This window comes from Amblyraja radiata, chromosome 15 (assembly GCF_010909765.2).
Source record: "Amblyraja radiata isolate CabotCenter1 chromosome 15, sAmbRad1.1.pri, whole genome shotgun sequence".
Taxonomy (NCBI): Eukaryota; Metazoa; Chordata; class Chondrichthyes; order Rajiformes; family Rajidae; genus Amblyraja; species Amblyraja radiata.
In genome coordinates, this window is record NC_045970.1 from 47594807 (window position 1) to 47612186 (window position 17380).

The 17380-nt window shown below is 45.3% G+C and overlaps 1 protein-coding gene across 3 annotated transcripts in view; it reads right to left on the reverse strand.

Annotated features, from left to right (window-relative positions):
- Positions 1–17380, reverse strand: part of prkg1 (protein kinase cGMP-dependent 1) — a 445216-nt gene that overhangs the window by 33824 nt on the left and 394012 nt on the right. For all 3 annotated transcript variants that reach the window (XM_033034352.1, XM_033034353.1, XM_033034354.1), the window contains exon 10: positions 4376–4472. In XM_033034352.1, coding sequence (XP_032890243.1) covers positions 4376–4472 — 97 coding nt within the window. The remainder of the gene's footprint in view (positions 1–4375; positions 4473–17380) is intronic.

Consider the following 17380-nt stretch of genomic DNA (forward strand, 5'->3'; position numbering starts at 1 on the left):
AGAACTGCAGATGCTGGTCTAAATCGAAATTAGACACAAAATGCTGGAGCAACTCAGCGGGACTGGCAGCATCTCTGGAGAGAAGGATTGGGTGACGCTTCGGGTCGAGACCCTTTTTCAGACTGATCTGTTCACATATTCTGTTGTGCTGCTGCAAGTAAGAATTTCATTATTCTCTTTGTGACATATGGTTGTAAAACACTCTTGACTCTTGACCTCCCTTACGGCGCTGGATGTCGGAGCGATTTCTTGGCTCAACACCCACCAGGGAAGTCCTTCCTCCCGTCTTCCGTTTCACTCTCCCTCCATGCCGATTGCTAGTGGAGCAGCGGTAGAGTTGCTGCCTCACAGCGCCAGAGACCCGGGTTCGATCCCGACTACGGGTGCTTGTCTGTACGGAGTTTGTACGTTCTCCCCGTGACCCGCGTGGGTTTTCTCTGGGATCTCTGGTTTCCTCCCATACAAGACAAAGCTCTTCCGGAGGTCATTTGTGGCCGGCCCTGCATGGTACTGATCTTTTCTAGCCTCCAGCTCTTCACGCCCCCCCCCCCCCCCCCCCCCCCGCCTCCCCTCCCACCCCTCCCCCTCCCCAACCACCCCTTACTTTCAATCTGAAGAAGGGTCACATCCCGAAATGTCAGCCATCCTTTTTCTCCAGAGATGCTGCCAGACCCGCTGAGATACTCCAGCACTTTGTGTCTATCTTCGGTATAAACGGGGAATATAGGAATGTGGGTTATGTGCAGGTAGATAAGTGATAGAAAAACAGAAACATAGAAAATATAGGTGCAGCAGTAGGCCATTCAGCCCCTTGAGCCCGCACTGCCATTCAATATGATCATGGCTGATCATCCAACATCAGTATCCCGTTTCTGCATTCTCCCCAAAGAGCTATATCTAACTCTCTCTTAAAAACATCCAGTCAATTGGCCTCCACTGCATTCTGTGGCAGAGAATTCCAAAGATTCACAACTCTCTGGGTGAAAAGGTTTTGACGTCATCTCAGTCCTAAATGGCCTACCCCTTATTCTTAAACTGTGACCCCTGGTTCAGGACTCGCCCAACATCGGGAAGTGACGGTCTTGACATCATGTGCGGCGTAGATACTGTGGGCCGAAGGGCATCTTCTTGTGCTGTAATGTTCTCCGTCAAGTGAAGTTAGATTTAGTTCTTCGGGCTAATGGAATCGAGGGATATGGGGAAAAAGCAGGAACGGGGTACTGATTTTGGATGATCAGCCATGATCATATTGAATGGCGGTGCTGGCTCGAAGGACTGAATGGCCTACTCCTGCAGCTATTTTTCTATGTTTTTATGTCCTTCGTTTAGTTTAGTTTAGTTTCGCTTAGAGATCCAGCATGGAAACAGGCCCTTAGAACCACTGAGTCTGCACCAACCAGCGATTCCCATACACTACCATTATCCTACACACTTGGGACAATTTACATTTTTTTTTACCAAAGCTAATTAATGTACAAACCTGTACATCTTTGTAGCGTGGGAGGAAACCGGAGCACCCGGGGAAAACCCACCTGGTCACGGGGAGAACATACAAACTCCATACAGACAGCACCTGTTGTCAGGATTGAACCTGGATCTCTGGTGCAGTAAGGCAGCAACTCTACCGATGTGCCGCCCTTTAGTATAAATATCTCCAGCAATTCAGCATCATCCAGCTGCATTGACACAATGACTATGAAAGCACACTTTTAGATTTTACAGCTACAGTGTGGAAACAGGCCTTTCGGCCCACTGACCAGCAACCACATAAAGCAACTAGGGACAATTTTACCAAAGCCAATTAACCTGCAAACCTGTACATCTTGGGAGTGTGGGAGGAAACCGGAGCACCTGGGGAAAACCCACACCATCACAGGGAGAACGTACAAGCCTCAGGTCATTAGCAGCAGGGTAAATATTAAATCCTTAGCGTATTTCCTCCTTTCCTAATGAGGCTTCTTAAATATGGTCTTTAGGAAGACTAAAAGCCCTGTCCCACGGTGCGAGTTCATTCCAAGAGCTCTCCCGAGTTAAAAAAAAAAATCAAACTCGTGGTAAGCATGGAGAATAATAATAATAATAATAAATTTTATTTTTATAGCGCTTTTCTAAGACTCAAAGTCGCTTTAAAATGAACGTAGCGGGTACGTCGGAGCTCGGGGTCGTCTCTTAGCGGCTCGTAACGGTAACGGCAGGTACCCGGGAAGACTCGCTAACGGCAGGTAAGCACGGGAAGATGCGTGAAGATTTTTCAACATGATGAAAAATGTCCACGAGAGCCCCGAGTACCGACGAGCGGCCTTTACCGTAAATCTCCGAGTTCGAATCAGGGCAAACTCGGGAGAGCTCTTGGAATGAACTCGTACCGTGGGACAGGGCTTTAAAGAAGGGTCTCGACCCAAATACCACCGATCCATGTCCTCCAGAAATGCTGCCTGACCTGCTGAGCTACTCCTCCACCTTGTGTCCTTTTGTGTGCGAACCAGCATCAGCTGTTCCTGGTTTCTACAGCGAGAGATAACATTAACTCTCACCGTTAATGAGATTAGTAAACACTGATGCTCAGCATCTTCTAGACAAGTGGGTAACATCTGTGGCGCCAGCATTAATGGATGGTTTATTTACACCCAAATGTGTATTTGGTGCTGTGACAATCTCTAGATGTGTCTCTTAGTCTGCAGTTTCTTAGCAATTCTGGCAAAACACCATCTGTTTAAGATATTCCTTCGAAGGTAGACACAGATAGCTGGAGTAACTCAGCGTGACATGCAGCACATCTGGAGAGGAATGGGTGATGTTTCGGGTTAAGACGCTTCTTCAGACAGAGAGATATTCTTTCTCTTAGTTTAACTTAAGAGATACAGCATGGAAACAGGCTCTTCAGCCCACTGAGTCCATGCCGACCATCGATCACCCGTTCCCACTGATTCTATCAAAGTCCGCCCACTTTCCCATCCACTTCCTGCACGCTAGGGGCAATTTACAGAGGCCAATTAACCTGCAACCCCGCACCTCTTTGGGATATGGGAAGAAATAAGAGCAACCAAACAAAAATCCTCGTGGTCACGGGGAGTATATGCAAACTCAGTGCAGACAGCATCAGTGCTCAGAATCGAACCTGGGTCTCTGATGCTATGAGGCAGCAACTCTACCAGATGAATCACTCTTTAGTTTGCGTTGGCAATTTTTTGTGTTGCATAAATTCATCGCCAATCATCCAAGGAAAGGAAAATAAAGTGTTGTAAGTTCCTAGTTATCGCCCAAATCATTTGCGGTTGGCAAAGATGCTCCCAATAGGAGAAACAAGTGCATAAATGCAGAGGCAATTTCCTTTGAATATTATGTTTAAAAATGAGGAATGAAAATCTTGTCTTCAAGTAACGCCTTATTGCATTAATCTTATACATTGGTACACGTGGCGATAATAAACCTAAACCCATTCCAGAGATGCTGCCTGACCCACTGAATTACTCCAGCACTTTGTGTCTGTCTTTGGTCTGAACCTTCACCGTACCAATTTAAACATAAAATGCTGGAGGAACTCAGCGGGCCAAGCAGCATCTCTGGAGAAAAGGAATAGGTGACGTTTCGGGTCGAGACCCTTCATCAGACTCGATGGCCAGTGGTCTCAGCATCTCTTCTCTGCAGTGATGCCTCCTGACCCGCTGAGTTACTCCAGCACTTTGTTTCTATCCTCGGTGTAAACCAGCATCTGCAGTTTTTTCTTACACCTAAACAACCCATGTGTTGGAAGGAACTGCAGATGCTGGTTCACTCCGAAGATAGACACAAAATGCTGGAAGAACTCAGCGGGTCAGGCAGAATCTCTGGAGAAAAGGAATAGAAAAGGAAAAAACAAATCCAAAACTACTCCCCTAAAATACTTAGCACCATGCGGGGGGCCATGATGCAGAAGTATTAAGGTATTGGACGGGCTAGATACAGGAAAAATGTTCCCCATGTTGGGGGAGTCCAGAACCAGGGGTCACTGTTTAAGAATAAGGGGAAGGCAATTTAGAACTGAGATGAGGAAAAACTTTTTCACCCAGAGAGTTGTGAATCTGTGGAGTTCTCTGCCACAGAAGGCAGTGGAGGCCAATTCACTGGATGTTTTCATGAGAATTAGCTTTTGGGGCTAACGGAATCAAGGGATATGGGGAGAAAGCAGGAACGGGGTACTGATTCTGGATGATCATCCATGATCATATTGAATGGCGGTGCTGGCTCGAAAGGCCCGAATGGCCTACTCCTGCACCTATTTTCTATGTTTCCATATTTCCATGACATGAGAGGTTGTAAAAGGTGCCACGTGAATGTAAGTCCGTTCTTTTAATGATTAGCAAAGGGGTTTTGAATGAAAGAAAAATGTACCTACCAGTTCAACTCTTCCAAATCCTCCAACCCCCAGCGTATCGATGATGTTAAAATCGCACAGCTTCAGGATTGAGAAGAAGGCGGATTCGGCCTCATATCTAGATTTAGCCACATGAAAGAACGGAAACCTCTTAGTCGCGACGATGGCAGCATTTCACCACAGGACCGCGGGACACCCACCGCGAGCAAGCTCCTGCCAGCGGGTCCTTTATCTGGTGCTTTCTTATGCAAATCAACCACGTTCTAGTCCTGGCCAGCAGTCCAAATATATAAAATATGTCAATCCTGCAGGTCTGCCAAATCGGGGAAAATATTAATAGAGGAACCTGCTGGATATAATTCTGGAAAAGCGCTATCTGCCTAAGATTTTCTCTCTCACACCATCCACCCACACTAAACACCATCTACACAAGTTAACCTACTGACCGACAGGAATGCATTGAAACAAGTGAAGCAGGCGAATGGCGATGGCAATTAATTGAGAAAGAAGCAGATTACCAGGTGGACTAAGATAGTCGTCCCATGTTATTAAGGGAGGAGGTGAATCTGTGGAATTCTCTGCCACAGAAGGCAGTGGAAGCCAATTTACTGGATGTTTTCAAGAGAGAGTTAGACATTGCTCTTTGGGCTAACGGAATCAAGGGATATGGGGAGAAAGTAGGAACTGATTCTGGATGATCAGCCATGATCGTATTGAATGGCGGTGCTGGCTCGAAGGCGCAAATGGCCTACTCCTGCACCTAATAACAGTCTATTATTATTATTGAACTATATCTGTTTATTTATTGTGTACATATGGTCTATGGTCTATAGACACACTGAACTTTTATCTTCCGTTTTTTACTATGTTTACATATTCTGTTGTGCTGCAGCAAGTAAGAATTTCATTGTCCTATCTGGGACACATGACAATAAAACCCTCTTGACTCTTGATTTTCTATGTTTCTATGAACTGCAGATGCTGGTTTAAACCGAAGATAGACACAAAAAGCTGGAGTCGCTCAGCGGGTCAGGCAGCATCTCTGGAGAGAAGGAATGGGTGACAGTTCGGGTTGAGACCCTTCTTCAGATCTCGACTCGAAGCGTCACCTATTCCCGTTCTCCAGTGATGCATCCTGACCCGCTGAGTTACTCCAGCCTCTTGTGTCCGTGTTATTGAAGGTATTGAGGTCACTGTGCCCTGGAATATTTCACCACACTGAGTCATGTCTTTCGTTGATTTTACTGGATTGGATGCAAAGCATTTCTCTATTACTAGACGCACACACATGCCAACAAAGGAATTATTGAACTATTAAGCAGGTGATGATGCAAAGTTGGCAGAGAACCAAACAACTGGTTCTCTTTGCAAAGTGCAACATTCAAAAGCTACATTATTTTGCAGATATCTTAGCCCTCAAATTCATTCTCCATTTAATTTAGTTTAGTTTCAGGATACAGCGTGGAAACGGGCCCTTCAGTCCACCGCGTCCGCGCCGACCTGCGGTCCCCGTACAGGAGCGCTATCCGACACACGCCAGGGACGATTTACAATTTACAGAAGCCAAATTAACCTACAAGCCTGGAGTGTGGGAGGAAACCGGGGAAATCCCACACAGGTCACGGGGAGAAGGTACAAACTCCGTACGGGGCGAGCACCCGTAGTCAGGATCGAACCCGGGTAACCGGCGCTATGAGGCAGCAAATCTAACGCTGCGTCAGCGTGCCACCCCTGTACGCTTCCGAGGCAGCATTTTGTGTTACACCTTGTTTCCAGTATTCTGCCCATTGACAGCTTTGCCATTAATTCCCTTGAACTTATGACACGGCATGATACGATAGAATTTTATTCATCCCCGGAAGGAAATTGATCTGCCAACAGTCGTTAAACACAAGATACATGAAATTAAAGTGACGAGTGGAAAGGAATGGGGATGTGCAAAGATTGTGGAGGGGGGTATGGGGGGATGCGGGGAGGGGCGGGGAAGAGGTAGGGGGGAGGAGGAGGGAGGTGGAGTCAGTCTACCCCATGACAGAATGGCGTGGGGTTGTACAGTTTGATAGCCACAAGGAAAAAGGATCCCCTGTGGCGTTCTGTACTGCATTTTGGTGGAACCAGTCTGTGTCTGAAGGTGCTGCTCAGGTTGGTCAGTGTGTTATCTCTTGGTTAAGGTTTGGATATTATTTCTCCCTATACCTTTAATCCTGCCATCCCTATCCCTGCCCCTGCCATCCCCCCCCCCTCTTTCCTTTTTCCTGCACTCTCTCAAACCTGCCTCTTTGACTTATCTTCGGTCATCGTGTTTGTGCCCAATTTGGTTTGGCAAAACTCCCAAGACGTCCTGTACGTTACTTAAACTGCGATAAAAAGGTGCGATGTCATGGCACAATTTTACTTTTAATCTCAGAAATCTTCATAAAAATTGGCTTTAATCTCTGAGTTTAGAAGGCTGAGGAGGGGATTTCATTGAAACATACCGGATAATGAAAGGTCTGCTTGGCGTGGATGTAGAAAATATGTTTCCATTCGTGGGAGAGTCTAGGACCAGAGGGCACAGCCTCAGAATAAAAGGATGTACCTTCAGAATGGAGATGAGGAGGAATTTCTTTAGTTCTTCGGTATCCTCCCACACTCCAAAGACGTACAGGTTTGCAGGTCGATTGGCTTGGTATAACTGACAATTGGCTCTAGTGTGTGTAGGATAGTATTAGTGTGCGGGGATCGCTGGTCGGCACTGACTTGTTGGGCTGAAGGGCCTGTTTCCACACTGTACCGCGAAACTAAAATAAACCAAACTAAGTCTGAACAGCAATTTAAAACCAAAATTGCATATTCAACCTATTAGGAGGCGTTTAAACAGCTCAAGCAGCACTGGGAAGGGATTGTCAGCCTTCAACTGAACATAAGTGTTATAAATGGGGGTGCTACAGAAAGTGGAATGGAATTTACAGTTCAATTGTTCGAAGTATATTGTCAGAGATTCAGGAGTCAAGGAGACACCCAGCAGCGGATTAAAGGATATCTATTCCTCAAAATGCAAACTAATGCTCTAAATGCAAGTCAGATACGCAACAACAGATTGCAGGAAATGAAGATCCCGGAAATTGACTCTACATTATATAGAAAAATTATGTAGCATTAATTAAAGTACACCAGTAGTCTGGTATATTGTACAAATTGAAGACATTAACAGATTTAGTTTATTTGGTTATTATTGATTTTTTGTTGTGTGCTTTCCAGTCAGCGAAAATACAATACTTGATTAAAATTAAGCCACCCACTGCGTTCAGATACAGGGCAATGGGACAGGGAATAGTGCAAAAGGGCAGCATGGCAGCTCAGTGGTAGAGTTGCGGCCCCGGACCGATTCTGACTAAGGTGCTGTCTGTACGGAGTTTGTACGTTCTTCCTGTGACCGTGTGGGTTTTCTCTGGGTGCTCCAGTTTCCTCTCACACTCCAAAGTCGTACAGGTTTATAGCTTAATTGACTTAATTGAAAAAATGATTGTTTGAGAACAATTCATTCGAAGGCAGGGTTTGGCCCTTTTAAGAAAAGCTGTTAAATAAGTCAACCTGTGATGTATCCCTCCATCAATGATGTCCCACCTTTCACGTCTAGTCTAGTCCCGAGCCACAGCATGGAAACAGGCCCTTCGGCCCACCAAGTCCATGCCAACCATCGATCACCCGTTCACACTAGTTCTGTTATTCCACTTTCGCATCCACTCTCTACACACAAGGGGACAATTTAAAGAGGGCCAATTAAACCTACAAACCCGCACGTCTTTGGGATGTGGGAGGAAACCGGAGCACCCGGAGTAAACCCACGTGGTCACAGGGAGAACGTGCAAACTCCACACAGACAGTACCCGAGGTTGTGTGTTCTGACTACTAAAGGCTGTGAGTTCAAGACTCACTATAGAGCCAACCACCTGGCCTGGTTAATACTCCAGAGCTCCAGCGAGGTAATACTGTGCTGCCCAATGATACCACCATTTGGATAAAAGATTAAACTGCTCACTCTGACAAACTACCATTGACTTCATCTACGCTTCAACTACACTTCACGCTATCGTGGACAAGCAGCCAACATAGAAACATAGAAAAATAGATGCAGAAATAGGCCATTCGGCCCTTCAAGCCAGCACCGCCCATTCAATATGATCATGGCTGATCATCCAAAATCAGTATCCCGTTCCTGCTTTCTCTCCATATCCCTTGATTCCGTTAGCACCAAGAGCTATATCTAACTCTCTCTTGAAAACATCCAGTTAATTGGCCTCCACTACCTTCTGTGGCAGAGAATTCCACAGATTCACAAATCTCTGGGTGAAAAAGTTTTTCCTCATCTCAGTCCTAAGTAGCCTCCCCCTTATTCTTAAACTGTGACCCCTGGTTCTGGACTCCCCCAACATCGGAAACATTTTTCCTGCATCTAGCCTGTCCAATCCCTTAAGAATTTTATATGTTTCTATAAGATCTCCTCTCATCCTTCTAAACTCCATGGAATATAAGCCCAGTCAATCCATTCTTTCATCATATGTCAGTCCCGCCATCCCGGGTATTAACCTGGTGAACCCATGTTGCATTCACTCAATAGCAGTAGCCCTGCTCAACAGCCAAACGCCTGTAGCTTCCTTTTGCTCTGGTATTTTATTTAATTCTTCACATGTTTAAGTTGTAATGTATTCTTTTTTAATTGTCTCCTGTATATTGTGTTGTTACTTGTGAGGAAAACACCAAGGCAAATTCCTTGGCTAATAAAATGTATTCAATTCAATTCAGTTCAATTCAATTCAATTCAATTCAATTCAATTCAATTCAATTCAATTCAATTCAATTCAATTCAATTCAATTCAATTCAATTCAGTTCAGTTCAGTTCAGTTCAGTTCAGTTCAGTTCAGTTCAGTTCAATTCAATTCAATTCAATTCAATTCCAATTCAATTCAATTCAATTCAATTCAGTTCAGTTCAGTTCAGTTCAGTTCAATTCAATTCCAATTCCAATTCCAATTCCAATTCCAATTCCAATTCCAATTCCAATTCCAATTCCAATTCCAATTCCAATTCCAATTCCAATTCCAATTCCAATTCCAATTCCAATTCCAATTCCAATCCCAATTCCAATTCAATTCAATTCAATTCAATTCAATTCAATTCAATTCAATTCAATTCAATTCAATTCAATTCAATTCAATTCAATTCAATTCAATTCAATTCAATTCAATTCAATTCAATTCAATTCAATTCAATTCAATTCAATTCAATTCAATTCAATTCAATTCAATTCAATTCAATTCAATTCAATCCAATCCAATTCAATTCAATTCAATTCAATTCAATTCAAGTGAAGCAGCATCCTTGGGCCAAAAGGAATGGTCGATATTTTGGGTTGAGACCCTGGGGTCACAGGGTTAGGGGAGAGAGATCAGTGTCTAGTTCCAGGGTTACAGAGGCAGGAAGGAAAGGTACTGGTGCCCTCTCCTGTATCCTGATGCGGGGTTTGAACCCAGAACATCGACCGTTTCTTTCCACCCACAGATAACGCTTGACCTGCTGAGTTCCTCCAGCAGAATGATTGGAGCTCCATTTCTACATCAACAGTGTCTTAGTTTGGTTTAGATTAGAGATACAGCATGGAAACAGACCCTTCAGCCCACATCGGCCGTTGACCATCCGTTTACACTATTTCTATGTTATCCCAAAGATAGACACAAAATGCTGGAGTTACATGCTGTTCGGCCGAACGCACTATCGGAGCAACACTCGCCCCCCTGCAGGAACTATACATCAGGAGGTGCAACTCCAGAGCCAACAAGATCATGGGAGACCCCTTCCACCCCAGCAACAGACTGTTCCAGCTGCTATGGTCAGGCAAACACCTCCGTTGCCATGCTGTGAAAACGGAGAGGATGAGAAGGAGTTTCTTCCCAGAGGCCGTCAGGACTGTAAACTCCTATCTCACCAGGGACTAACTTAACTGTACCAATTTACTGTGGTGTGGTGTCTTTCTAAAATTGCTGGTTTTCTTTTTTTTCCTCCCACAAATATGTAATATGTGAATATGTGATTCTGTTCCATTCTGTTTTGTAGTTTTTTTTGCACAAGTCCGCGAGCATTGCCACTTTTCATTTCACTGCACATCTCGTATGTGTATGTGGCGAATAAACTCGACTTGACTTACTCAGCGGCACAGGCAGCATCTCTGGAGAGTAGGAATGGGTGACGTTTCGGGTCGACACCTTTCATCAGTCTGGCGTCTGAGTTACTCCAGCATTTTGTGTCTATCTTCAGTTTCAACCAGCATCTACAGTTCCTTCCCGCACGATTTGTTATCCCACTTGCTCTTCCACTCCCTAACACACTTTGCGACAGTGAGCCTACTGCACATCTTTAAAGAGGGCCGATTAAACCTACAAACCCGCACGTCTTTGGGATGTGGGAGGAAACCGGAGCACCCGGAGAAAATCCTCGCAGTCACTGGGAGAACGTACAAACTCCGCACAGACAGCACCCCTGGTCAGGATCGAACCCGGGTCTCCGGCGCCAGTAAGGCAGCAACTGGACCTCTGTGCCACCGTGCCGCCCCAACCTGCCCTATAAAATGGGTAACTTATATAATGGAAAATGCAGAGGTTCTGAATAGCAAAAGTATGCAACACTGATATATGCAATGGTGGAACACAATGTGATTAGTAGATTCATTAGTACGAGCCATCATTTCCTCATATTCTTTTTATGCATTTGTGTGTGTATTTTTCCATTTAGTATTTCTCTTGTGAGCAAGGTTTAGCTCCTTCTTTGAAAACAATAATCAGCGCTAATCAGTTGATTAAGTTGTACTTATGCGGAGGGTCTAATTTCTGGCCATCCCTGGATGATAAGAAAATGCTCCATTTGTTTGGCAATCGTTCAATGTTGGTGCAAAGACTAATTAAACCCTTTCTGTTTGTGATCCATGTTGCCGAACATGGAGGCACGTCATGGCTCTTGATCTTGGCATTCGGCAGCAGAATATTGGCTTGCTTCAGTAGATGTTCGTCATGGCAACATCCCTCTCTGAAGGAGATATCAAAGCTGGCTGCTTGAATGGATCAGATGATTTCAATGTCGTTTGCGTCTTTGCTGTCTATAAAACGGGTGACATTTTAACCCAGTGTTGCAAGGACTGGATGATCTCAGGATCTATGGGCGGCACAGTGGCGCGGCGGTGGAGATGCTGCCTTACAGCGCCAGAGACCCGGGTTCGATCCTGCCCACGGGTTCTTGTCTGTACGTTCTCCCCGCGACCTGCGCGGGGTTTTGTCCGAGAACTTCGATTTCCTCCCACACTCCAAAGCCGTACAGGTTTGCAGGTTAATTGGCTAGGTATAAATGTAAAAAATGTCCCTAGTGTCGGACAGTGTTACTGTGTGGGGATTGCTGGCCGGCGCTGACTCGGTGGGCCGAAGGGCCTGTTTCTGCACTGTATCTCTAAACAACTAAAATCGAGGGTGCATTGTAGCTTTTTAATGTCGATAACTTTGGCAGCGCCCTTTATGTGGTAACTATTTGTATCTCTAAAACTAAACTAAACTAAAGAGGCCGATTAACCTACAAACCTGCACGTCTTTGGAGTGTGGGAGGAAGCCAGATCACCCGGTGAAAACCCATGCAGGAGAATATGCAAACTCCTTATAGACAGCACCCGTAGTCAGGATGGAACTCAGGTCTCTGGCGCTGTAAGGCAGCAACTCTACTGCTGCGCCACCGTGCCACCCTCAAGTAGGAGAGGCAGCATCAGGTCAGATACCTCCATGTCACTTGGTGCCCGAGCGGCTGAGTATTCCCAGTATTTTTTTGTCCTACATTAAAAATCTAGGCCATGCAGTATTTTACTTGGGAAAAGGAAGATGAGTTAAGGTCACTGCAATCCATTTCCATGCGCTGTAATGTGACAGTTTTGGCTCAGCCCAGCACTGTGCCAGATGGTAGTTCTCCACAGCGTTATGTCTTCTCACAGCTCATTGTTCGGGTCCACCCATGAAAAATGAGGCTCATAAAACCTGTGGAAGTGTGTCCTGGTTGGAATCATCAATTTCCCAAGAGGAGAGGAGATAAATGGGGAGGAATTTGATTTCAAACCAGGATTCAGTGCAAGAAGCAAAAGGAGCGATGAGGATATACTATGTGTGGCAATGCTGGTTTATACCGAAGGTAGATGCCAAAGTGCTGGAGTAACTCAGCGGGTCAGGCAGCATCTCTGGAGAAAAAGGACGAGTGATGTTTCGGATCAGTTTTCGGACACTTCAATCGGAAGAAGCGTCCCGACCCGAGACTTCACCCATCCCTTGTCTCCAGAGATGCTGCCTGACCCGCTGAGTTACTCCAGCATTTTGTGTCTAATGTGGAAATACTATCCTGTTACCATTGTTAATGAGGAAAGGCAACCCTTCCATGCCCTCTAGAAACACTGCTTGATCCGCTGAGTTATGCCCCTGTCCCACTTAGGAAACCTGAACGGAAACCTCTGGAGACTTTGTGCCCCACCCAAGGTTTCCGTGCGGTTCCCGGAGGTTTTTGTCAGTCTCCCTACCTGCTTCCACTACCTGCAACCTCCGGCAACCACCTGCAACCTCCGGGAACCGCACGGAAACCTTGGGTGGGGCGCAAAGTCTCCAGAGGTTTCCGTTCAGGTTTCCTAAGTGGGACAAGGGCATTACTCCAGCACTTCGCATATTTTTTTTTGGTAAGCCAGCATCTGCACTTCCTTGTGTCTAATAGATCAATGTGTTTTTTTCCCTTTTAAGTATCAACTAGAATTGAATTTCTTTATTCTTTATTTGTCATTCAAAAACAAGTTCGAACGAAATGTTGTTAATAACTAAAAGCAGATGGGTTGAAAAGGCAAATGCAAAGATAGATCTAAATATTTCTAAAGATCTAACAATTAATTCTTCTGTTGCAATACTGAGCTCTTCCAGGTTACCAGATGACAGGGAAACGTTTGCGAAATTAATCTTTGCAAGCAAGGGGAGTAAGAGGAAGAAAAGGAGGAAAAAAATAAAACAGGACGACAGAAGACAGAAAGAACTGCAGATATTTAGTTTAGTTTAGTTTCGAGATGCAGCGCGGAAACAGGCCCTTCGGCCCACCGAGTCTGCGCCGACCAGCGATCCCCGCAGTCTTACACTATCCTACACACACTAGGGACAATTTACATTTATACCAAGCCAATTAACCTACAAACCTGTAGGTCTTTGGAGTGTGGGAGGAAACTGGAGACCTCGGAGAAAACCCACGCTGGTCACGGGGAGAACGTACAAACTCCGTACAGACAAGCACCCGTAGTCGGGATGGAACCCGGGTCTCTGGCGCTGTGTGGCAGCGACTCTACCGCTGCGCCACTGTGCCGCCCAGATGCTGGAATCGGCTGTAGAACACAGAGTACTGATGTAACTCAGCGGGCTAGGCAGCATCCCTGGAGGACATGGAGAGGCGGCGTTTTGGGTCGAGAGACAGGCAAAAAGCTGGAGTAACTCAGCGAGTCAGGCAGCATCTCTAGAGAAAAGAAATCGGTGACATTTCAGGTCGAGACTCCTTCTTCCGTCTTCGGTTTAAACCAGCAACTGCAGTTCCTGCCAATGCGTTTAGTGTCGAGACGCTTCTTCAGACGAAATGTGTCGGAAGGAACTGCAGATGCTGGTTTCAACCGAAGATAAGACACAAAAAGCAGGAGTAACTCAGCGGGACAGGCAGTATCTCTAGAGAGAAGAAATGGGTAATGTTTCGGTTCGAGACCCTTCTTCAGACTGGTTAGGGATAAGGGAAATGAGAGATATAGGCGATAATGGCCTGTTTCCTTTATCATCCTTACTTTTTTTGCATATCTTTCATTCATTGTTCCTAATCTCTCCACATCATCGTCTATATCTCTCGTTTCCCTTATCCCTGACGAATCTTAAGAAGGGTCTTGACCCGAAACGTCACCCATTCCTTCTCTCCAGAGATGCTGGATGTCCCGCTGAGTTATTGTGGTTCATCCTTCTTCGGAAATCAGACTTCAGTGTCTGAAGAAGGGTCCCGGCCCGAAACGTCACCTATCCATGCCCTCCAGAGATGCTGCCTAACCCACTGAGTTACTCCCGCACTTTGTGTTCTCCACTGACTAGTAATTATGCTCAGTGTTGAATGTGAACTATTCTCAGTACTGCCAACAGAGGGCGAGATTGTACTGGATTTCAATAGATTCACAAATCATTATGAATGTAGGTTCACTTGAGATTATTTTTGTTTCATGTTGATTAAAATTTACAAATAATGAGTGCCGCAAGTGATGTAGAAAACCATGGAAACTAATAGCACGTTAGAATGCCACAGGTGGGGAGGGGGGGGGGGGGGGGGGTGAGATTGAACCTGGTGAATCCAGAGACAAAAATATTTGATCCTGTACAACACACAGGTCATTCTGGGCACCATGTTATAGGATGCATGTTGTCTAGCTGGAAAGGGTGCAGAGAAGATTTATGAGGATGTTTCCAGGACTAGAGGGTCTGAGCTACAGGGAGAGGTTGAGTAGGCTGGGTCTCTATTCCTTGGAGCACAGGAAGATAAGGGGTGATCTTATAGAGTTGTGTAAAGTCATGAGAGGAATAGATCGGGTAGATGACAGTCTCTTGCCCAGAGTAGGGGAATCGAGGACCGGAAGACATAGGTTTAAGCTGAAGGGGAAAAGATTTAATAGAAACCTGAGGGGTAACTTTTTCACACGGAGGGTGGTGGGGGTATGGAATGAGCTGCCAGAGGAGGTAGTTGAAGCAGGGATTATCCCAACGTTTAAGAAACAGTGAGACAGGTACATGGATAGGGCTGCTTTGGAGGGATATGGACCAAACGCGGGCAGGTGGGACTAGCGTAGCTGGGCCAGAGTGGGCAAGTTGGGCCGAAGGGCCAGTTTCCATGCTATATGACTATGACTCTAATGAGGTAAAGGTATCACGATGGCCCACATAAAACCTTTCAGCCATTATAAACCAGTTGCCACAGTACAAAATTGCAATGTGTTCATATACTGTATATACATATACAATGCACATATACACCATAGAAGGCATAGTGTCTTGTTGGATCACAGCTTGGTATGGGAACAGTTAAGTGGGACCCAACGGGTCCCACTTAGTCGAGTAGAAACATATAAGATTCTTAAAGAATTGGACAGACTAGATGCAGGACAAAAGTTCCCGGTGTTGGGGGAGTCCAGAACCAGGGGTCACAGTTTAAGAATTAGGGGTAGGCCATTTAGGACTGAGATGAGGATAAACTTTATCACTCAGAGAGTTGTGAATCTGGGGAATTCTCTGCCAGATAAGGCAGTGGAAGCCAATTAACTGGATGTTTTCAAGAGAGAGTTAGATGTAGCTCTTAGGGCAAACGGAATCAAGGGATATGGGGAGAAGGCAGAAACGGGGTACTGATTGTGGATGATCAGCCATGATCATATTGAATGGCTGTGCTGGCTCGAAGGGCCGAATGGCCTACTCCTGCAACTATTGTCTATGTTTCTATGAATGGCCTAACTCTACTCCTATCACCTATAAATACTTTATTTGTTCGCATGTCCAAAAGCCCCATTTGATAAGGTGCCGCTTTTTGTACATTTCGTGGAACGGGAAGTTAATTACAGAAGTCCATTCAAGCCGAGATCTTCAGTATGTTGGTGAATTTAATATAATTTTCCATCCAGGTTACCAAGAGCAGAACCGTTCACCATTCAGAGATGTTTTTTTTTGCAATATCTTTTCAATAGACTCGCTTATGAAACACCCACAGCCTGCAGTCAGCTATGCTTGGAGATGCAGAACAATCACGTTATTATGCATTCAAACGGGTTTCACAATGGTGAAATAATTTTTTTACAGAATCGAGATCATGCTGCAGTTCAACATCTGAATAAGGTATTTGAATAAATCTGTTATACGGCATGAAAGGTTTGATTCGAGGCATTGTCTTCATTCCCAGTCTTTATCCAAACCCCGGTTACTATGGCATCATCTTCAATTATTAATTTTTGTTTTCTTGTCACCCTTGTGATATGCTAAGGAACTATGTTGTGACATGAAAAGCTATTGTTTGAGAGAATGGATTACTAATGGTGGGGCTAAGATCAAGCATATTTTAATTTCATACAAACATAGAGTCTTACAGAGCGGGAACGGGCTCTTCGGCCCAACTTGCCCACTCCGGCCAACATCTGCCTGCGTTTGCCCCATATCCCTCTAAACTTTACACATCCCTTTATTTGTATGAGTTAGCAAATGAAATTCTTCATATTATTTGTGGAATTCCCTGCCACAGAGGGCAGTGGAGGCCAAGTCACTGGATGGATTTTAGAGAGAGTTAGATAGTGCTCTAGGGGCTAGTGGAATCAAGTGATATGGGGAGAAGGCAGGCACGGGTTATTGATTGGGGACGATCAGCCATGATCACAATGAATGGCTCGAAGGGCCGAATGGCCTCATCCTGCACCTATTTTCTATGTTTCTATGTCTATGTTTCTATATGTTCTATACCAGTCTAAATGTATTCTAAACATTGTGATAGTCACCACCTCAACTACCTCCTCCAACAGCTCATTCCATACACCCATCACCCTTTGCATATGACAAAAGTTACCCCTCAGATTCCTATTAAATCTTTTCCCGCTCACTTTAAACCTATGTGCTCTGGTCCTTGGTTCCCCTACTCTGGGCAAGAGACTCTGTGCGTCTACCCGATCTATTCCTCTCATGATTTTATACATCTCTATAAGTTCACCCCTCATCCTCTTGCACTCCAAGGAATAGAGGTCTAGCTTGCTCAACCTCTCCCTATAGCTCACACCCTGTGCGTCTAATAGTGGGCACAGCCCAGACCATCTCACAAACCATTCTCCCTTCTATTGATTCCATTTGCGCCTCACGCTGCCTCGGCAAGGCCAGCAGCATAATCAAGGACGAGTCGCATCCTGGCCACTCCATCTTCTCCCCTCTCCCATCAGGCAAAAGGTA